This window comes from Molothrus ater, chromosome Z, assembly GCF_012460135.2.
Source record: "Molothrus ater isolate BHLD 08-10-18 breed brown headed cowbird chromosome Z, BPBGC_Mater_1.1, whole genome shotgun sequence".
Lineage (NCBI taxonomy): Eukaryota > Metazoa > Chordata > Aves > Passeriformes > Icteridae > Molothrus > Molothrus ater.
The window spans coordinates 10,168,211-10,190,250 of NC_050511.2; the positions used below are offsets into that span (position 1 = coordinate 10,168,211).

The following is a 22,040-nucleotide window of genomic DNA, read 5'->3' on the forward strand; positions in this document are numbered from 1 at the left end:
GACCAACTCTCAAATATTCATATACATAGCACTTAATAATAGCAAATGGCAAGACTACTGCTCTTGATGCAAGTACCAATCTCATTCCTTTTGAATGCCCACTAAAATCGAAAGCTGTTGCAAAGTAATCAAAAGCACTTGAGAAGTAAAGCAGGGCTCAGTGCAAACATGGGCAGAAAAACACATCCACAAAGACAACAAAACCACCTGGCACATGCCAAAACATGTATTTCTTTCACTCATTTTCAAATGCCACTGCCACTAAGTCCTGTGTAAGAAAACACTGTCCCTTCAGTCCTCGGTCAGCTGCAGGGATTTCACTGGGAATAAACAACTCAGCGTCGTCAGCTGGAAATCAGAACCCCTCACTGTTCTTTCCCTTTCCTTCATAAAACATTGATAGCTCTTCACTTAACCATGCACTGAAAGCAAACGCCCCCCCACCAACACACACCTACCTCTGAGGGATGTCACTCCCAGATTTTGAAAGCTATGTATGAAGAGCAGACTGCCAGCCTTTCCTTGAGGCCTCTGGAGAAAGGGGGTGTCCAGCAGAACCCCCCTTCCCTCCCCATGAAGCTGCTGTGTTCTCTGTACAGAGCAGCATGGGATACTTCACAGCTGGCTAAAAATGGTGCTGCTTTGAACATGCATCTTAAGTGAGTCCATCACAGGAAAGCCTTAAAAGTAAAGCTCTGTGCCAATTCTAGGAATTTATAAATGCATTCAAATTTTACTTAAAGCTGGTTTTGTTGAGTTATTGGGGACTCCCAGGTTAAACTACACAAAGCTTAAATGCTTTAAAAAATAAGAAAATAAAAAAAAAAAAGTAGTAATGAATGTGTTTATTTTTGAAAATTATGAAGTATCCTATTTTCAAGCTTTCCTTCATGAACAAAAAGGCTTCAAGCTCACTTAGTGTTTAAATGAAAGCTAGGATTCTGGTGCGTTCACTCCACTCCAGAGACTTGCAATACCCAAAGGAAACTTCAAGGGCAGTTAGTTTTGGCATTTTGCAGGTCTGATGTCACTGCCCTTGGAGCCTGTTTAATCCCTGCCCAGAGGATGAGTTCAAATGCTGACCGTTCTTCTTTGATCGTCTGCATGATGCCGGTTGCTGCTCAGCTGCTGTCAGTTCCAAATTTCTATTAACATCTGAATTTTCCCATCCTCTCAGAATAATTCTCACAGCTTCACTTTTAAATAACTCAGAATAACATCCCACCAGCTTTGTTCACCAGAGACACAGGAAATCTGTACATGTGACCTCACAGCTCTTGGCGCAAAAGCACTTGAAAGCACAAAGCACAGATGCGCTGATGCCAGCTCAGTCTCAAACTCCAGAAATCCTCATCAAGGACAGAGTGCAAGGCACTACCAGCCCCTACCACAGCCAGGGACCAGGTGATATCCACCCTTGCTTACTCCTTAGGAAACTGAACTACATTCCTTAGCCCAAGGGAGGTCACAAGCACCCTGTGCAGCACATGAGGACAGGCTCATGACATAACAGGATGTTACCATCTGCTATGCAACAGTTGGCTTTTGCTACTATGTATATGCTTTTGCAAATTATTATAAATTGTAACTACTTCTGTAGATAAAGTGCAATCGTAATTGCTTTTGTGAACAGTGTAAGTGAAACTGCGCCTAAAGCAAGGCTATCACAAGATGTAAGCGTGCTTGCAAAGGATGTATCACAAGATACAACCGCTCTTGAAAACCGTATAACCAAGACAGCACAGGCAGAGAACAAAATACCATAAAAGGAGTCTAAAGTGGCATCAGAAGACCACCCTGGACTGTCCCCCGATGGACTCTTGGAGACTGTAGCTGTTGACTTACACAATGCTGAGGCAACCGAAGGCGGAGCTGCAGTAAACTGGCTCCGAAAACATGCAAAGTCACTTGAGAAAGTAATGCAACTGCAACAGTATAAAGGATTGCTGGCTAAAAAAATTGAGTGAGCCTCTGGCTGCTGCCATGCAGTCAGAGCTGCTACTTTTGCTTTATTGATCTATCCCTTATTATCCCTTATTAAACTCTTCAAATTTTGTGGAGTGGGCTTTGTTTCTCACCATGACATAAATACTTGTATAAGACAATCCCAAGAATGCCATGCAATTCACCTGAGATTTGGCGAAGATGGACATTCAGAAAGACACACAATAAGAAGCAAAAAATTGTCAGGGACTTGAACAAACCTTAACTCTGCCCAGATGCACCCCACGGACTTTGCCTGTAGTCCCAGGCAGCAGCAGCCCTGCCTACATGGATTCCTCCCAGCAAAGGATTTCATGGACATGATGAACCAACATTTGTCAAAGTCAGTCTCAGAGGATGAGATGAGATTGGGTCATCTCTTGAAATCCCTTCCAGACTTGCATTTTTTTACTTCCCTCACACAGCAAGCAGAAACACAAATGGTCAAGTCAGGCTGCAGCTGGACTAATGGCTAATTTCTGTTCTCCACAGTTACATCACTCTTAGTGACTCAACTTTCCTCCCAACTTGGCTCTTTCAAGCAGGCAGTCCTTTGGACCACAACATCATGCCTCCTCCCGCTTGAATCTGATCAACTTCAAAGTGCCTAGGTTACAAATAATTAAAATGTTTTAAAAGACAGTATGAATATTCTACTTGGATTAATTGCGAAGTGGGGGGCCCACAGGGGAAGGGTCATCTTATGTAACAGACCACAAGTGAGAATAGAGAATACAACTCGCAGCTTCCAGTGGGTCCCCACAGGCCGTTTTTTTCTCCACCATGAAGCCATTGTACATCAGGCAGCCTCTGCTGAGAGCGAGCCTACATCTGGAATAAACTAAGAGAGCTGCAGATCAGAAAGGGAGCGTGCTGCCAGCGCGACGTGGGGAAGCTCGCCTTCCGCCTGCTCCGAGTGCACACCATCAAACACTCCATTTCATAAGCACATCATTAATAAAACAAAAAGGAACGTTTTTCCTCCGAGTGTTGAGGAAAATAAATAAATAAATGAGCAAAAGACACTGGAGCCATTCTTTCCCCTGCTTCCCCTTCACTAGCTAATTGCAGGGGATTTAAAAGGGGTTTGACTTATTTTGACTGTGCTGTGTTCAAGAAGCTGCAAATCTGTATATACAAAAGAAAAAAAATTGCTTTGAAATCTTTCATAAAAGACAAACTTGGCAGGAGCAAGGTGTAAACAAATGGAAAACAGAAACACCGTAAGTAGTTAAAAAGCCAGACAGTAAAATAGAAAATGTAAAATAGTTGTCTATGAAAAAACACTTTCTGTCACAGCAGCAATTCAGACGAAGCTGATGCAAATACGTAACAATTTTAAAACAAAAACAGAGATAAGCCCTGATAAGAATATCAATAACCATGCAAAGTCTGTATGCACACACCGACTGACTGATATGGACCTGAATGCAGCCCATGGGATGACTCCCACCCTCAATTCAACGTGGATTTTTACTGTATGTCTGCAGGGACCAGTTCCCAGGGTCTCCCATTAGGAGCAGCAGAAGCAAGCAGTGAGATCTTCTTCACCAGCCACGAAGCTGCTCTGGAAACATGACACATGAACAGAAAGTTCCAAGTTCCATGCATTACAAAAATTTACTTCGATAAGCTTCACAGCAGCTGGCAACCAGCATGGTGATCACAAGAGCTGAAAACCAGCACAAAATGTCCCAAACAGAAACGCATAACATTAGACCTGTAGTGCAACAAACCCTATCTACATGAACAGGGAGAACATTGGGATGGCCCCAGCCCATGCCACTGCCCAGCATCCTTCACTGATGTGAGACCAATTAAAAGCACTGCTCCCAGCTCCCTGCCCCACCTTGGATCACATCATGCCTCCTCCTCCCACTATTCCTCATTCCCCAGCAGGCAGGTGGGACGGACAGATGCGTAGCTGGGGAATTAACTTGCACCATCACATACCAGGTGAGCAGCTTGAACGCATCAGTCTTAAGATACAGTCAAAAGCCATCACTCTTCACATCTCAGATATTAATGTGAATGACTCAGCACCAGAAAATCATGCCAAAATCTGATTTTTGCAGATTCATAACAAAACAATTATTTCATTAGTGGATAATGAGTGTATTTTTTATCTGATCTTAGCCATGTTATTTTTAAGGCTGATCTGAAAGCAGGACCCCTGTTTTCATCTACTACCCTGAGTTTTGTTTTCTTTGTTGCACAAGCAAGCTAAACAACTCCAAGATAAATCAAAAGCAGGGGAGGGAAATAATCTTAAGTTTCTTTATCAATAAATTATTCCAAGATGGGAGTTCTTTGTCCATCCTTACTGCCTATGAAAGTTTCTTAATGCTGAACCACCAAAGCCTTTGGCTTCTGCCTCTGGGTGATGCAAGCCATACAGTGTGTCTCCTACACTACTTAAAAGAGGGGGGGAATCCTCAAACCCAACAGGAATCACACAGTATTGACAATATAAATTTTCCATGTCCTCAAAGCCAGAAGCACAGACACAGCTGTGATTTCGTTCAAGTGTTCATTTCTGATCTCACAAGTCCCCTTGTTTGGACAAACAGCCGCCAGACATTTGGCATCTTTTTACAAAAATGTGAGTACTTTCCCCATGAAAAGAGAAGTGTCCTAGGGGATGAAGTCTGGGGAACAGTAAAAAGCAAAACCATACCCCCCCTCCCCCCCCTCCCCCAAACACAAACACATAATTAAAATACACAAAACAGGCAGCACAGCAGAGTGGATGAAAATTTCACTACTTTAAGCAAGACTGTCGCCCAGGGATCCATCTCCCGAGACAGACTGCTTGTTGACATCATTTCCTTGGCAAAGGCTTTAAACATTTTATCAGCCAGTGCAAGCACCTGAACTATACCATCACCCCTCACAAAAACCTGCTGGAATCATTTGTCATCCTGAACCACCACCATCTGGATTGCACCCCTCTGAACTGTTCCACTCTTGCCATCAGCTGAATCATTATTGAGAGATCAAAGGATTTTCTCCTCTGTCTCTGACCCTAGGGGGTTTCTGCCTGGCAATTGCCCCTGAGGAGGCTCAGGTTTTTAAGGGCTACAGGTGTTTGCACTCAACTGGGTACTGAGTACCCAGTCTCATGCTCTTGGTGGGCTTTTGGGAATGGCTGGTTGCTTAGTCTGAAGTTTCTCAGAAAACACTCTTGCAGCCTGCAGCAGATTAAAGCCCAGCCTAGGGTAGGTCACCACACACTGATGTCAGCTAAAGAGGGGTGTCTCACGGGGACCGGTATTACATCTGTCCACAGCAGGAATCTTTAGGATTTGCTCAGTGCTTTCAGCACTCTGCCTCAAAAATTAAGTGTATGTAGCTTTACAATTCCAACAAATGCCTGAAACATTGCAGCACCTAAGCAGACAACAATCCCTATTTTTAGGCATATCCACTTGATTTCAACTACTTGCACTTAATGATTAAAACATAAAATGGTGTGAACTTGAATTTCAGCTAAAGCTAGTCATTTGCATTTCAGTTCTGGGTTTGCTGTCTCTCTAATATGGCACACAAAATATTAAGGGAAAAGGCCCAAACAGCCACTTTCTCTGTGGGTGGGAAATGCTTTCATAGGAGGGTTTTCACCTATGGTTTATGATAGCTGAGTATGGCTGAGCCCTCCTGCAACAGAACCTCAAACATTCCCGCGCTGCCTTTGGGGATAGCTCATTTCCAAGAGTGAAGACCTCGTTTCAAGGTGACAGAGTAAAACCAACACATTGTAACTTATCCATTACCAGACTATCTCTACATCCAAGTACCCTTGGAAAATTCAGTACAAAAACAAGATAAAAGGACAGGTCGCTATTCAAAATTAAAGTCTGCAGCACAACAGCTGCAGCTATCACTTAAATCACAGAAAAGGCAGGCAGAATCTTAAGTCAGTTGAAAAAATTTGGCAGCAAGTGACTTAACCCCAGAAAATCGGGATGCTTGTTGTTTTATGGCAAGGTGGAACATAACTGGCAGCAAAAAATATTAACTGTAATTTCACTGCTAGTTACATCAAAGCACTTCTTAAAACCCCAAGCAAAAACAAGGCCAAGTTTTGTCAGTGCTGTACAGCTGCAATTAAAAGACAGCCCTTGTCCCTAAGAGAGTTTACAACCCAAAACAGACAACAAAGAGGAAAGACATGCTTATCACAGTGCACATTAAAACTTCAAGACAGTAGATAGCCCCAGGATCCATGTTAATGAAAGTTGGAAGAAAACACAACAGATAAAAAGATGTTAAGAACTGAATCAGATTCTGAGGAAGGCCTTTACATGACTAAAAGTATCTACATTAACACCTAAACCCAGTGTTATTTATGTCTAAACTGTGCATCACAAGAATCCCATAAAAGCCTTGATGAAACAGTAATTACTGCTTAGGCTGCCAAAAAAAATTGATGTAAAGCAACTTAGCTTCAGTAGCTTCACTGGACTACCTTGCTCACAGCAAGCTATACAGTTTGGTACAGCAAAAGGGTGAGATTTTTTTTTCCCATCAAGTTTAACAAAATAGTAAAATGCTTAAAGCCATTACATTATCTCAAGTCTCATGTTTTGATTCCTGTAATGTGCTATTAGCCTTCCTCTTCTGCTTGGCAAGATAAGGAACATTTTCCACTAACCAAAAGTCACGGTAATGCTGGCATTTACCAACACTAATTGGCAAGTACTGCTGTAGAATGGCTGTCAGCCTTCCCTAACTGCAAAGTAAAATGCAATTCAAAAGCATTCATTCCTACCCAAGATGAGCCACGTCAGTAAGAAAGCAATAATGGGCCCGAAGAATGAAAAGAGCTGCTGATAAAATGTACCATGCAGTACAAAAGCAAGTCCTGGCTGGTTCTCTACATACAGACATGTCTGTGTGCACCTGTATATGGGCTGACACGTCTGGAGAGGGTTGTGGTCCATGCAAGCTGGGCTCAGCTGGGCTGTAAGGGCAAAGCTGGCCAGGCAGGCCCACTGCTCTGGGGACTGAGACCAGAGCAATGGGGTAAACAGCATGGAGCCAAGATCCTCAACTACTGCTACAACCCAGACCTGCCCAAAAATCTCTAGGAGGCAAAGCATTAACATTTCCTTGCCTTCCCCTTTCTCTCCTTTTGTTAATAGATGGCACGCTGACTTCAGAAAAGCATCGTGCACAGTTTGCAGAACCACCAGATGCTAATCTGTTTCCATTCTGGAAAGGCATCCCACCACAGCCCCACCCCACAGTGCCACCACCACCCAGGACACCCTGAACTCCTCCTGTGCCATGTATCTTTGGCACTGGAAAAATACTGAAATGCACAGCCCCAGCTCCTCTCACCTGCCTCCCTTAACTATTAGAGCATTTTCACACTGCCTAATGTCCTTCACACAGTTTCCACTAGTCACTGATAAATTTGGATCTGGATTTCAAGACCTTAATAATTTGGATGCTTATAAAGAAGAGAATTCAAGGCCGTTCTGGGGGTGTCTTGTCCTTGCTCTTAACAGCTGGGTTTTTCAGGGCTTTCAGAGCATCCAGCTGAGGATGGAGGAAGCCAAGGTGGCTAGTCTGTTCTGGTATAACTCATCTTTGTCCAAGCTTCCTCTGGCTTCATCAGTGAAAGCCAAACCTGGCCAAACCTGAAAGCCAAACTTCTCATCATGCCAGCAAAACCTGGATCAGTTTAAGTCCCCTCTGACAACCAGACTCCAGCCCCTCACACTCCTAATCTGGTTTTTGCAAACCCCAGTCCTACTTCTGATCCCTGCCCATGCCAGCTGTATCTGGCCATCTCTGGGCACTCCTTAGGGGGCTGAAAAACAACAGAAATCAGTCCACAGATCTTCTAAAAAGACCAGGACAGAGAAACTGAGAACAAAACTGAGGGATTCTGTCCTACCAGTCAAGACAGTGAAACCACAGGCCTGGTATATTGAGTGGAAAGTTCACAGTTTCCTTTTCTTTATAATTTTTAGTGGGCCCCAGCAGCCCCTTCCCATACTTCTCTTCCATCTGTGCCTGTATAATCACCCTGCAAAACTAGACCCTGTCTGAGGCCACTGAATAGAAGAGGTAAACTTTGATATCTGTGTTTAAGCTCCCAATCTTCACAGGATATGATGGGTCATTACTCCAGCTCAGAGGCTGCCTAATCTTAAATCACTGCCCTTGACTCCCACTGCTGCCAGCCTGGGTCCTCTCCAAGGTCAGGTACGCTTTCCAGATCTTAGAGATCTTCCTGTCAGGCAGATACACAGCTTTGCTGCTTTGAATCCCCACATTTTTAAAAGTCATTTAGGTTCATCCTAAAAACATTGCAGCATAACTTAACCACCTGTAAACATTAAATGCTGCCTACTAATTGACAGGTACAATATTTACTGAGGGTTACATACCAGCAGACAGCCTAGCAGATTTGTTTATACACAGTGATAGCAATGCCAAGTGCAAGGAGAGACAGATCAAGATCTGAGAGATGAAAGCAAGCCTGAATAAGGGGACTGGCACATGCACACAAACCAGTAACACAGGAATCTCCTGGCAGGTTCACTCAACAAACAGTATTCATCTCGCCTGTCGCCTCATGATCCAGCATTGCTGTTATGAGCAGCATGCACAGAGAAAATGGGAGACAAAATGGCAGAACAACCCCATGCTTGTGGGAGAAGCACCCTGAAAGCAAAAGGCATTGAAATGGAGCGTAGATGCCTCAAAGACTCTCCCAGCACAACATCCCCAACATCCCCTAGGCACTGGCCATGAGCTAGCCACTGGGATCAGCACAGCAGTGGCTGAAGACATGCAGATCAACCCAACCTCTTCTCCCCTATTTCGGTTACAACTTCATTACAACTTCCTCATTTCCTACAGAGAGGAAAAAAAAGGAATTTTCCTGGATTCCACGTTTCAGTAAAGGTCCAATCTGCCTCCTGGGGTGGGAAAAGAGCAGTGGAGAGGAGGACCAGGGAGGTCCTCCCACGTCCATGCTGGTCCCTGAATGGCTTTTCAAAGCCTTTCCTCCCACCTGCAGCCATCTAGTCTGCCGCAGGCTGGGTCTCCTCCGACCCAAATAGCTCCCCAGGGGCACAGGGCTGACAGCTGTGGATATTCAATTAACCAACATGTGGAGGAGATGGTGAGCATGGGGCAGGCAGCAGGGATGGAGCTGCTTTCCCCACGGAAAGGGTGCCCTGCCAATGCACCCTGTCCCTGCTCGGGAGGAGATAACTCATCCTGAGGCTACGGGAGGTTTGGCTTGTGCTTTGAAGCCTGGAAGGAGGCTGCAACTTCTGACAGGACATCCTGGATGCTGTTTTCAAAAGGGTCCTGACACAACTGGATCTCACATGCCTGAGTACCAGGTCATGCTTTGAAAATGGAGCTGGAAGTGAGATCTGAGGCTCCCAAGTGTATTCACTCCTCACCTTTTTTCTTTATTTTAACAGGAAACAAATAATTTTAAAAATTTTATTCACTGCCCCTATTCAATACTTAAGAAACTTAATTAGGCCACTCATTACTCTGATAGCAGCTACCCCACAGATGTTGTAAGTGATGGGCCTCTATAAGCCCCCCTTGTCATTAAAAAGCAAAGGATGAGCTAGGCATGCTATTCAGGCTCCAGATATTCACATTTCTCCTCATTCAAATGTCAGGAAAATGTAATTAGTACTGACACAGACGGAGGTCATATTTCCAAGCAAAATATTAGGGGGGAAGGAAATAAAAAAAAAAAAAGAGAAGCAATTTTACTAAATGACACTAGACCACAACTGAACAGATTACAGCTCTTGAATTTTTCCAGTGCCTCAGCTATGTTTTTACATTTCACAAAGCCATCCTGTATGTGCTTTGCATTAAAAAATTATTTATTGCTCACATTGATTCATATATGTTCTGAATTTAAGAATTTACTCCTCAGACCAAAATGATTCAAAAATCAAGGTAGCACTAGCACGAGATGGCTCTGGATCAAGAGTTTCTCTTTTTTTACACATATATTTTTGGCTTTCCATTTCAAAAAAAAGTCTGATCAATTTCATTTACAACATGTGTTTAGACATCTTCAGAACAGATTCAAGAAGCCTTTATATGGACCAGAACTTTCAAAATGCCAAATGATTCATTTATTTATTTTCAAGCTTTTAATGTTTTCTTTCAGAATGACTACAGTTATGAGGCTTGCAAGAAGACACACACAAACACCTTACCCTTTCTGTGGCACCATAGAATCCAGCATGTCTCACTGATGCAAAGAGCAAGCTTTTGCAATTACACTTCTTTTAAAACCAGAGGTTTTTAAAATTGCTTTTAGCTCCTACAAAGTACTTTAAATTAAATTACTGTAACTTTACAACCACGATCACCACTACCCTGGAGTAGTGCTGAGGAGCACTAATTCAGAGGGTACGTTTAATTCCCTGCTTTTCTCAACAGAATTTAGTGATGAGATGTCCACTCGCAGTGCTTTGTTACCAGCTTTGAAGTCTTAAAACCAAAACCAGCTGCTGCAGCCAGCCCCAAGCCCAGCAAAGCAGCCTTCATCTGTTTATACTATCAGTGCCTCTGGAAAGATTGGCAGACAGCGCTTCTGGTGATAGATGCATACTGAAACCTGATCAAGGCTTGGGTTATTTTACTCCATCCAGCAATGCTGCAATTCCAGACAGGCAACCCAAGATCTCCATTAGGACAAAGAGAGAAGCAATGAAAGCCCCGATCCCACTGTCGTCCCAAACATTAACAAATTGTCTATCTCATCAACTCTGAGCAAAATCCACAATTACTTTCATGTGGTTCCCAGACACTGGCCAAACAAGTTTCGTATCACAAATACATGCAATGTGGTCTGGTGCATCAAAAAGGGAAGCTTCAATGCCAATGTTAACATGAATTGTAAGGTGACATTAAGTCCAGGCAGAGCTAAACATGAAGCTCCAAAGGACAAAAATTACCATCTTCTACTGACATCTCCTGCTCCAGTGTTATAAGGTCATCAGTTGTCTCAACAAAAAATCCTGAGGCCAACCCTGACAGGTCAAGAGATTAAAGGACCTACCCGCCATCAGAGATGGAGTATGACAGAGGTTTCCAACAATTACTATTTAACTCTCCAATCCTCCAGCTCCCCTGTTTTAGATGCCATCCCACAGTCGGGTGCCCTGACAGCTTGTCTTGTCACCTACAGGCTCAGCCCAAGGTCAGAGCATTGAAACCAGAGAATTGCTTGAGAAATCAACCCAATTTGCTTGCACACCTGCTGCTTTCTCCTCTAGAAGAATCAAATCAAACATACCTGGGCAGCCTGGTCCCCAATGTCTGGCATGCCATCATCTGACAGCCGGCCCCGGTACGGCGCCCCAGTGCCCTGGTGCTGCTCCTCCCCATTGCTCTCTGCTTCGGAGGTCTCTGGCTGAGCAACCTCCACCTCCATCGGGGTGCAGTGCCCGTTCCCGTGCTCCGAGCCCAGCTTCTCCTTGCTGTCCTTGCTGCCCGGTGTCCTGGTGATGACCCCAAACTTCCTGGTCCTTTTCCCATTTTGAGCAGCTCTGTCTCCAGGCTCAGGGCTGGGCTTGGCTTTGGGGTCGCAGCTGTTGCTGTTGTTGCCGTTGGAGGGAGGCAGAGGCGCTTTGCGCTTGATGCGGCGCAACATGATCAGGTAGACAAAGCCGCCATTCCAGCACTGCTCGGCCAGGTAACTGCAAGGAAAGGGATGTGTGAGAAGGAACCGCGGACCGCTCACCCTGCAGTGCCCACATCCCACCCCAGCATCCCAACTCGCTGCACCCCGTGATGTTCATGCACTGTCTCAGCCAGCTGATTACCTGGTGTATGGACAGGCTAGGATAACACAAGGAATTGGCAAATACTCTTTCCTCAGTATCAGAAGAAAATACTGGGAATAATTAACAGTCCTACCAGCCACCCAGGCTGATCCCACCACAGCATAACATGACAGCTGACAAATGCCACTAGTTCACACGCCCTGACCTCCGTATCTACAGCGCAGCAACATGTAAAGGTGAAGTAAGGAGAGCAGAGAATGTTCCCAGCAGAGTATTAAAATAAATATTTTCTAAAAAAAAATTGAAAATCAGGCAGAATTTATTTGTGCAGAAGCCCATAGAGCATCTGCATCTGAAATGAGCTTCCTTAATGAAACTAATCTTCTGCTTCAGCATATGTACATGCTTTGAAGGCCATTGGGACAATAAAAAAATCAGCCACTAGGGTAAGCAGGCACAGCACCAATGGCCCCAGTACAGCAAGGCACAGCACTACAAGGCATCCCAGATGCTTTATAGAGATGTGGAAATCAGGTGGCTTTCCTTCATAAAAGCATATTCTAATCAAAACAGGGGCCAAGTCATCTCAGTTGTGCAAGGAGCAGCCCCCAGGTTCTCCTACCAGAGCAAAGCATCACTTCCCCTCCCAAAGTCTTGGGACATGCCTTGGAGGAATTAACATTTCTGCTTCAAACAAACCCTCTGTGACCTTACAGAAACTGCACCCACTGATGCAAAAGGGGAATCCAACTTCATGCTTCTTTTAGAAAAGGATATACCTCAACCCAAATTCTTCAAATATTTGGGTTCTGAGCCAAGGGTGTAACCAACTGAGAGTACAAACAAGCTGGAATTTGTATGTAGCAGGTTTGTATGTGCCCTTTCACACTAATTTAGGCCCCAAAACTATATTGCCTTTCTCACTAGTGAAGGTAGCATGAATTTCCCACAGCATTAAATAAGCCTGTGCTGCAGCTGCAATGAAATGAACTCTTTACTAATACAGACTAGTTGCTGAACCTACAGCTTTTAGAGGACATGAGAAACTAGGTGTGGAGTTGAACCGCAGATCATAAGAGAAAATAGCACAGCAGACAGAGGAGGAACCACTCAGGAGTCTGCCACCAAGTTTTTTCCCTCCCTGCTGCTTGTAGGCTAATTTTCTGTTTCCCTTTCTTAAAAGTTGTTTGGCCATAAAATAAATCCTTCAAACTTAATCCTGCACAGAGGTGACTTAATGGCAAAACAGGAAAAGCAGCTATGATAACCCCTGAAGCAAAGGAGTGAGGAAAGCACCCTCAACTACTTCAAGTAAGCCAGACCAGCCTGGCAGTGGCTGGAAGTAATATGATGGGTGTGTAGTCCAGGGACAAGGACTGGTATTTTCACTCTACTTCTTTGCAAAGCTACAATGTCCCCCACAGACAACACCGGCATTCAAATCACTTATATTTAATTAGGAAGACTGATGTTTAAATGAATACCACAACTAAATAACCTTAAAAGCAGCCCTGGAGCCACAGATGGAAGGACAAGTATGCTTGCTGTGCCAAAGTTCCCAATGAATACAAATTGAACTTCAACTCCCTGGACAGTCCTTTCAGTTTTCACCAGGCAATCCTTTTTTTCCTCCCTTTCCCCAGACATAAAGAATATTTAAATAAAGCCCTAAACCCATATTTTTCCAAATGGCTGAAAGCAGACAGCCAACAAGCCCTGCCAGTTGGGAAGTCTCTGCAGCAAAGGTCAACTGTCTGGGTGGCCACAAGGTGACACTTGGCTCTGGGAGACACGTGAAGCAGGCAGGACCTGAAGGGTTAGCATAGAAAAAAAATCCTTAGCTAACATGGAATTATTTCTGATTATCAAGTTAAAAGAAGAATTCTTTTAATCAACTGAAAAGGGGCAATTCTGTTCCAGAAACAATATGGGCTGCCTGTTTTTCACATTTATCTTTCAACTCAAATTTCAAGGCAGCCAGTAAAGTTGATTAAAATTCATGACTTTTGCTTGCAGCAATACCAGTGCACTCTGATCCATCACACATAAGCCTGATAGCACTGCTTCTCTTGGCACATGGAAACAGGAAAGCAGCTCCTCTTCCCATAGTCGTGTGCCTTATGTGGGTGCTGCCCACCCTGTCTTTATGCAGTGTCAACTCTGCCTGATTTGTTTCTGTGCAGGTGCATGTATATGGCGCTTTCTGAAACACCAATCTCTGAACTAATTACTGATGTATTTTTTAATGCCAGCAACCAAGTACATGCATATCAACCACTTGATTTAGGAAGTACGACAAACAAGAGGGAACTTCACATATGTCCAAATAAAGTAATTCTAAAGAGGCAAAAATAATTTACTATTTCACCTCCACTCATGGCCCATTTATTCTGTTCATAAAGTGTAAAGATGTAAGAAAAAAGGGAGGGTTTTTTTCCTATCCACTCTTCATACACAATCATCCCTCCAGTCTGGAGCAGGGTTACAGCAAGTGGTTATAGATGCAGCTGCACTGAAGTCAGCAGAGCTGTGTTGATTTACTCCACATGTTGAGATGGCCTGCATGTTCCATGCATGCAGCCTGTAGTAACTCATGGGCTTATGTCTTGAGTACTTCTCAGCAGTTCAAAGAATACAGTAAGTCTCCACACACACAAAAAAGTGTTCTCTGGGTCAGTGAGCAGTTACCTTTGCATGGCACCAAGTCACTGCATACACTGGATCATGTCAGGTATTTCCAGACAGGCTAAGTCCTGCTGGGAGCAGGGATGCAGTAAGTGGCACCATTATCTCAAGAGTTTCTTTCAAACCAAACACCAGGAAAACTAGCACTGATAGAACACTAAACTCATAACACAAGACAGGAGACAGGTCGAAAATAATATACTAAGAAATTGTGGTCATTTTATTGTATTGCCCTTCAAAGGTGGGGATGATAACCAAGGAGCCTGATCCACCTGCAATTTCTGCTAAGTACATGCCAGCTACTTGGCTGGATTCCTTTTCCTTCACCATTTCTTTCCTGTTTAAGTAAAAAGCAAAAAAATAAACCACAAGGGAAGCACAGCAAGCACTCAACACTGTGCAAGGAACAGGTAAGGTTGTATTAAATGAGTGAGAACCTTCATATTTTAAATTGTTTTCTATCAATCCAGGAGCATCCCATGCCAGAAGGGGGTAGTGGGACACACTCAATAAAATGTAATTATACAGTCTCTGGACAGCAGAAAACTGCAAAAATATGGAAAGTACCTCAAATCCCCCTTCTCAAGGGGTTTGAAGTGTGCAATGCACAATGCAGAAAAGCCTTTTTTTTTTTTTTTTTTTTTTTAGATTTGGTCCCTGTAGAGCACTTGCAGAGATTTTTGCAATCAATACACCAAGAGTGTCTCAGGCAGGGCAGGATCAGAGCTGATGAGTATACACAACAGCTCTCAACACAGATGTGGGGAATCAACAGCAACTTCCCAGTTGTCACTGAGTTTGAACATAGACCTCAGCTTGGATGGAGAAGGTGCGTGGACAAAAAGCATCCCTAATTCAGCTTTGATTTATATAAATTTATTGGAAAATGAGATTCTCTGTTCTCACGTTGGTTTGCAGAGGCTTTGGTGAAAGCTTTGGATCTCATACACCAGCTAAGAAACCTTGAGCTGCCACCAAATCACAACATATAACAAATCCTATTATCACTGATTTTAAGAAGAGATTTTACTAGCTGACCATACATCTGTCAGAATCAGTTACCAAACCAGAAGAGGAGATGCAAGAGATTTTACTAGCTGACCATACATCTGTCAGAATCAGTTACCAAACCAAAACATATTGCCAGCAGAACACCCATCCACACTTTCTGTATTTTCCACTCTTTGCAAGGTAGTGTCAAATCTCCCCAGCAGAGCTGGGAGTCCCCTCAGACACTGCAGCATCATCTCCACAAACAGGATCTAAAAAAAAATCACTGAAATATTGGCTTGGAAACATTTCCCACTGGCATGCTCAGAAGGAAGGACCACCCAGCTGCTCCAGCTGCTTTGATCTCACCATGGCACCAGCGCCGGTAAAACCCCAACCCATATAAGATGTAACCCTTAAGCAGTGGGGAAGACTAGTTCTTCTCTCTAGTAGAGAAACCATGAAAATGTTAATAATCCTTAAAACCAGAAAAAAATTGGTTTAGACTTGAAACAGAGCTGGAAAGTTACCTCTCGCAAAGCTTAACCACAGGCTGGAAAATGCAACCTGTAGCTGGTATCAAGGGACATTTAATACCCTTTTTGTATCAGAGCTATAAAGACAGAGACACACATTCACTTCCTTGGGAGACTATTTTGAGTTATTCAGGCAAATCCCATTTCTCCCCTACACAGCTGAACTGACTGCTGTGATCATAAAAACTGATAAACTCACTGAGTTTATTCCAACCTCCCTGGCACACATGTGAAGTGTCAGACTCGGAAATAGTGTCTTCAACTAAGACAGTAATTTTGTCCTTTTATATATATATATATATATATTCGAGTGTGTGCATGTATAAATATAAAGGTTTTCTGACTTGACAAGAGCATGCTGTGACAAGCTCTCTGTCACATCCTATCTCACTTTAACAAATACAGACAACCACACTGAGCCATGGAAAAATCAAAGCAGATCCAGCAGCCATAAGAAAGCATCTGGATCCACTTTAGGGTCAGAAATATTGAAGTATGTTTATTTTACACTAATAACACTATTTAGCATTTCTCCAGAAACCTTCATCCTGATAGATCAGAAAGTGCTTTGGAAATGATACACACAGAGTATCACTGACATCTTGCCAGCCACCCCATCATGCAGCTCACCAAGACAGAAACTGAGGCAGAAACTGAGCAGAAACCTCAGTCAAGACGACCACTTTCAGAGCCCCTGCCTAGCCCTCCCGGGACCTATAATGTCCTTTGCAGGACAGACAGACCATTTTTATGCTCTTCTCTAAAGGACTTTGGCGTGGTAAAATGTCTTGAAACTCAATCTTCTTCAGGCTGGAAAGATGAAGGGCAGTGCAGATCCTCGCAGAACTGAAACCTCCAGACCCAAGGGGGATTTTAAAAGCTAAACTTAACATTTCTCCATGATGTCTGCAAAGGAGCAAACTTGCTTTTCAGGTAAGGCAAATTAATGACTAACAGATAGTGACTGATGATCCTGATGAAACCCTCACCTCCCTGCTGTCACTGTGCAAGAACATCCGTCCCACTAAGGACTGATTTTGGCAAGCACCAATGGGAATTTTCCACAGATTGCCACGTCTTCAGCCAAGAGTCAGGCTTGTCTTAATGTCTGCAGGCAAAAGGGAACACCAACCTACAAAGACCAGGGCAAACCTTGCTACATATCCAAGCTTGCAAGAGGTTCCACTTCCTGAGAGCTGCAAGGACACCTGATGACCAGCCCTCTCATGGACCTCCTTGGAGGATTAAGCTCTCCAGCCATAATTTATTTTAGCAGAAAGCAACAGTGTTGGCAAACCTGGCTGCTACTTCAACATAGTCTTGGGCACAGAGCTGAAGCACACCAGGAATGAGCTGGATCCAATATCTCATCACCAGCAAGCCCTTTCCTGCCCCAGGCTCTGCAGGCAATGGCACAAACAAGGGACACAATGTTCTCTGCCTCCCTTAATAAACTTGAGGAAAGGCAGAAAGGGCAAAGGAGAAGTCAGCCATGGAGCTCAGCTACTAATCACACCCAGGGGGAGCATTCAAACAGCACAGAGAACACAGAAGGTGTTCCCATCTCCCTTTTCAGGATGAGCAACCCTCAACCCTCAGCTTGTGGCTAAGGTTAAGCAGCAACAGCCTTAAGTCTCACAGCAGCCATGGCTCTCTGTGGCACACTGTGTTTTTCTCAGGATAGCCTAATTGGCAGCTTTCTGAAAAACAAAACTGAATCCAGTGTGTCTATGGCATGTTTTTCACAATTAAAATTATAGCACATAATGCAACTAGATTTAGCACAATTTTGAAGAACAAACAACTTTGGAATATAAATTTCAAGGTATATTTAATAAGGCTGGCAGGAGGCCTTAGGCACGCCCTCCTTGCTCACTCTGAAATCCCGAACTCTGAGGAATGGTGGAAAGGGAGTGGAGGGAGGATTGCTGCTGTACTTCCATGGACTCCGTGTCTGTCTACAGCTTTTTCTGGAAGATGGAATTGTGACACAGAACCAAGATAAATTCTGGTGAGACACCTCACTCCACCTGGTATCAACGCAATGATGTGGCTTTGAATTTGGGAAGACTGAATTCCTTTCCTCTTCCTGTACTCTACATCCCTGACAGCAGCCCAGGCAAGTCTTTCCATGGAAAGATAGGGCCAACAACATGGCATTCCACAGAGTTACTGTAAGGTCTGAGGTGGTGAAGCCACTGGATTTAAATACTGCAGTTTCACAATCAACTTATATCTGGGATCAGCCTACACCAAATAGTACTACAGCTTTCCTCCCACCCCATATCCTGCCTGCTCAGGTGCTGGCACAGTCATGTGGGCAACAGTACAAATGAACCCAAGGAGGGAAACATCCAGCTTGAAAATAACCCAACCACAGCAAACTTTTAAAAACTCAGTCCTCAAGATGAGGATTTTAAACACAGACGACACCCTCATCTGATCACACACCCTCATCTCGTCCCAGGAGCACAGAGGCAGGGAAAGGAGAAGAATGGCAGTGGCAGAGGACCACACTTCCACTCCCACCAACAGCCCTCACCTACACAGGGCTGAGACGTGTGGCCGCAGCCCAGGGCAAGGGAGTTGCACACACCTTTCAGACAGGAGCAGTGTCTGGCTTTGGCTGCATGGCATTCACACCTCCCATTTCTAAAACCCAAAGGACAGCCACTCTCTCCACACACAAGGAAGCCCAGCTGAATCACATCCCCACCACAGGTGGGGGAGCGAAGACCATTTCAATTATGCTGGCACCGCACAAAACTCGCATACTTCTGGCCTGAACATTGATGAAATGCTTCAAAAGCATATGCAGGGCTTCAGGAGACCAACAAGCAGAGCAGGGACCCCCAGATTACACTGCACGTGGAAAAATTATGTGAATGGCCACACTGATCCCTCTCTTCTCCCAGAACAAAAAACTGAACAGGATGACTTGAGGAGTTTTATAAATTCTCCACACCTGAGGATCCCCCAAAGCTCTGACAGACACCTCAAATCTAGCATATTTTGCAGCTGCAGGCATCATAAAATCCTTTGTGATTTGCTGATGTATGGCTGTCCTAGCAGAGCAGAGCAGTGATGCTGCATTCCAACTGCTGAGATTTTAGACTCAAGCGTTACAGAGATCCTGATCTTAGTGAACATGCAACTTCCACATCTGCATTTACAAGTCACAGTAGACAGAAACACATGGTGCTTTTTGGGTTTGGGTCCTAGAGACAGACTAATGGGTGTTAAGGAGCCAAATTCTTTTTGTTTCTTGGTTAGTGGCAGAGTGTACAAACAGAAGTGGGCTAATCCAAAAACCATCCTGGCTCCAATTTGTTAGCTCATAGCTCTGCTGCCAACACACATTCTGCTGGATATGCAGCCACATTCACAAATATAACTTCCAGTTATAATATACTAAGCAATTTAAAGCGGCTAGTTATCAATTTAAAAATTACAAAAACCTTGGCTGTAACAGGCCAAAATGATACCAAGTTTCACGTGGGCATTATCACCTGTGTTTACTGAGTGACCTATGATGTGTTACTGCTGATCAGGTACAGTCTCTCCCACCACAATGACTTCCTTTAGAAAACAAGATCCTGGAAGCTCCAAACATTGTCCTGTGCAACTCCTCCCAGTTTCCAATGGCCCCCTGTACAACTGATGTTTCACTGAGCACTTAAGAGGCAGGCTGAGTTTTACACCTCTTCTATGCTTTTACCGAAGAAGGCATCAAATTCCCTTTCTCTGGAAGCCCAGAGGTGGATCTCCTCTTTTCTGCACGACATATTGCTCCTACCAAGGTATAAGACTCACTCCATACTGGAAAGCCCAAACAAGCCCATTTGCAAAACATGGAGCAGAATCATAGAACACTCTGAGCTGGAAATTTCCAACTTTTTGAGTTGGAAAGGATCCAACATGGATCCTTGAGCGCAATTCCTGGTCCCGCACAGGACACAATCCCAAGAATCACACCATGTGCCTGAGTTAAGTGCCCAAAATAAACCACCCAGCTGGAAAGCATACATGCCTCACACGAAGGAAGAAGGAAGAGGGTCAAAAGCCATCCATGTGTGACCCATGTACAAAGTACCTCCAGTGTGTGATGTTGCTGCCACTTCACCCTGAATTCTCAAATCTTGTCACTGTGTTTACACCTCGCCACCCTATTTCCAGGGCTTCCTGCCTTTCCTCCATGCTATTTTAGGATCATCCCTCTAAAACAACCGCTTTCTAAGCATCCAGCTCACATCCTTCCCTCTTCCTCCCTGCAAATCTTTTATCTAATTCTGCCCCCAGTTTCAAATCACACCAGGAAGCAGTGACAGCCAGGAATAGATTTAACCAGAGAGAAATGGTTTGTACTCAAAACTGAATGAGTTCAGCACAGACGATATTCTTTACCATAATCCAGGAATTTTGCACAGACAGAGCTGCCAGGGAGGATGCCACAAAAATTTCCATGTGTGATTTTGACAACTCCCTGATGCCAAGCTTGCTGGTGGGAGGGCTGCAAGACCATGGGGTCTGAATCTGCCCCCAACCAGTGCTGCTACAGCATCACAGGGAGTGCTAGTGGCAGGTACAGGCTGTTTATGGGAGGTGAGATCACCCCTTTGCCTATTTTTCCTCATGCAGAAATTATCACAAATGCCCAAAAGGTAAGAGAACAAACACATCTCACTGAAATACCTTTTATTTCAGCAGCAAAATTTTACAATGGTATCTCAAATGGGAGGAGAAATAAAAAAAAACATGAAATAAAACAAAATAACAATCTCTGCAACACTGTTTTGGCAAATCACATTATTTAGGTTTTAACATTAGTTGTAATTCCCAATGTACCTCTTTCCACTAAGAAGTGAAGGTTTGGATGTCTGCAAGCAATGAAAATGAGAGCCAGAAAATTTAATCAAGTCTACTTTACAGCAGGAAGCAGTATGCTGGGTTAGAAGAGACTTATTTCCAACGCTATTGCAGGCTCACTTGAACTCCTGAGAGGAGCCCTATTAACAGAGAGAAGCCAGGCTTCAAATAACCCTGCAACTGCTGGGGGGCAGATAGGGAAGGAACAAATTCACAGCTCTCAGATTTATTTGAGGGGGCCAATTCTAGCAGCAAGGGCTACTCGCCTTCAGAAGACTGCTTGGCTTTGAGCATTTTCCAGGATTCTTCCTAATACTGAAAATGGTAGCTACTTAAATCAACTGCTTCCTCTTTCCTGTTATTCAACATCCCCAGATCTTGCAATTTGACCACAAAGCTAAGAAATGTGTATTTGAGATGAGAAATACAGCTCTTCACTAACAGCAAAATGGAAAACCGAACACTCCATCAGAGCAGGGGAAAAGTTGGAAAGTATGATCTGACAATACTGCAAGAAACCTTAAGAGGTGGGAAAGAGCCTGAACTCATACAAATGTACCCATACATACATTACTTTTTGTGATTTCAATTCAGTTAGGCCCAAGGAAGAAAAGGAGTGAATTTTCCACAAGTGGAGAGACTCTCAACATGCCCAGCAATGCCGTCACCCACGGCCACAATGCTTACAGGCTGCCCAGACTCAGCCCTCCCAGCCTGTCAGCATTTCCTTTCACTTGCGCCCACTCTTGCAAACAATAATTTTGCCTTTTGAGAGCCATTGCCTGCAGGGACAGGAGGTTTATTTAGCTATTTAACTTCACTGTTTTGCTCTCTGCAGTGGGGACCGGCTGCACGCACAGTAAATTCTGGGGATGAACTGCTTTCGGCTCTGACTATGGGCTTGCTGAACCGTGCTTCCCCTGCGTGCTGGGACAGGTTTCCAACCATAATAAACCCTGCACAAAGCACCATCTCTTGCTCAACAGTTTCCGTCAGTCACACCAAACCCTTTCCCTCTCCCACTGCCTAAACACATCTTTGATATTCCTGCTGTTTGGTCAGAATAAAGGACTCGCCCTCTCTAAAACAAGCAAACCATGCTGACACTCATTCAGTTTTACAATTCCCCGTGAGAACAAATATTTCCCAGCGAGCTGCCCAGTGATGGGGCTGAGGTTACTTATGCCCA

General features: G+C 44.1%; 1 protein-coding gene across 1 annotated transcript in view; it reads right to left on the reverse strand.

Moving 5' to 3' along the window:
- The window catches only part of PDZD2 (PDZ domain containing 2), a 202,074-nt gene that overhangs the window by 56,567 nt on the left and 123,467 nt on the right, over positions 1 to 22,040 (reverse strand). Inside the window, exon 4 of the mRNA XM_054517933.1 lies at positions 11,285 to 11,687. Within this exon, the coding sequence (XP_054373908.1) occupies positions 11,285 to 11,687 (403 nt within the window). The remainder of the gene's footprint in view (positions 1 to 11,284; positions 11,688 to 22,040) is intronic.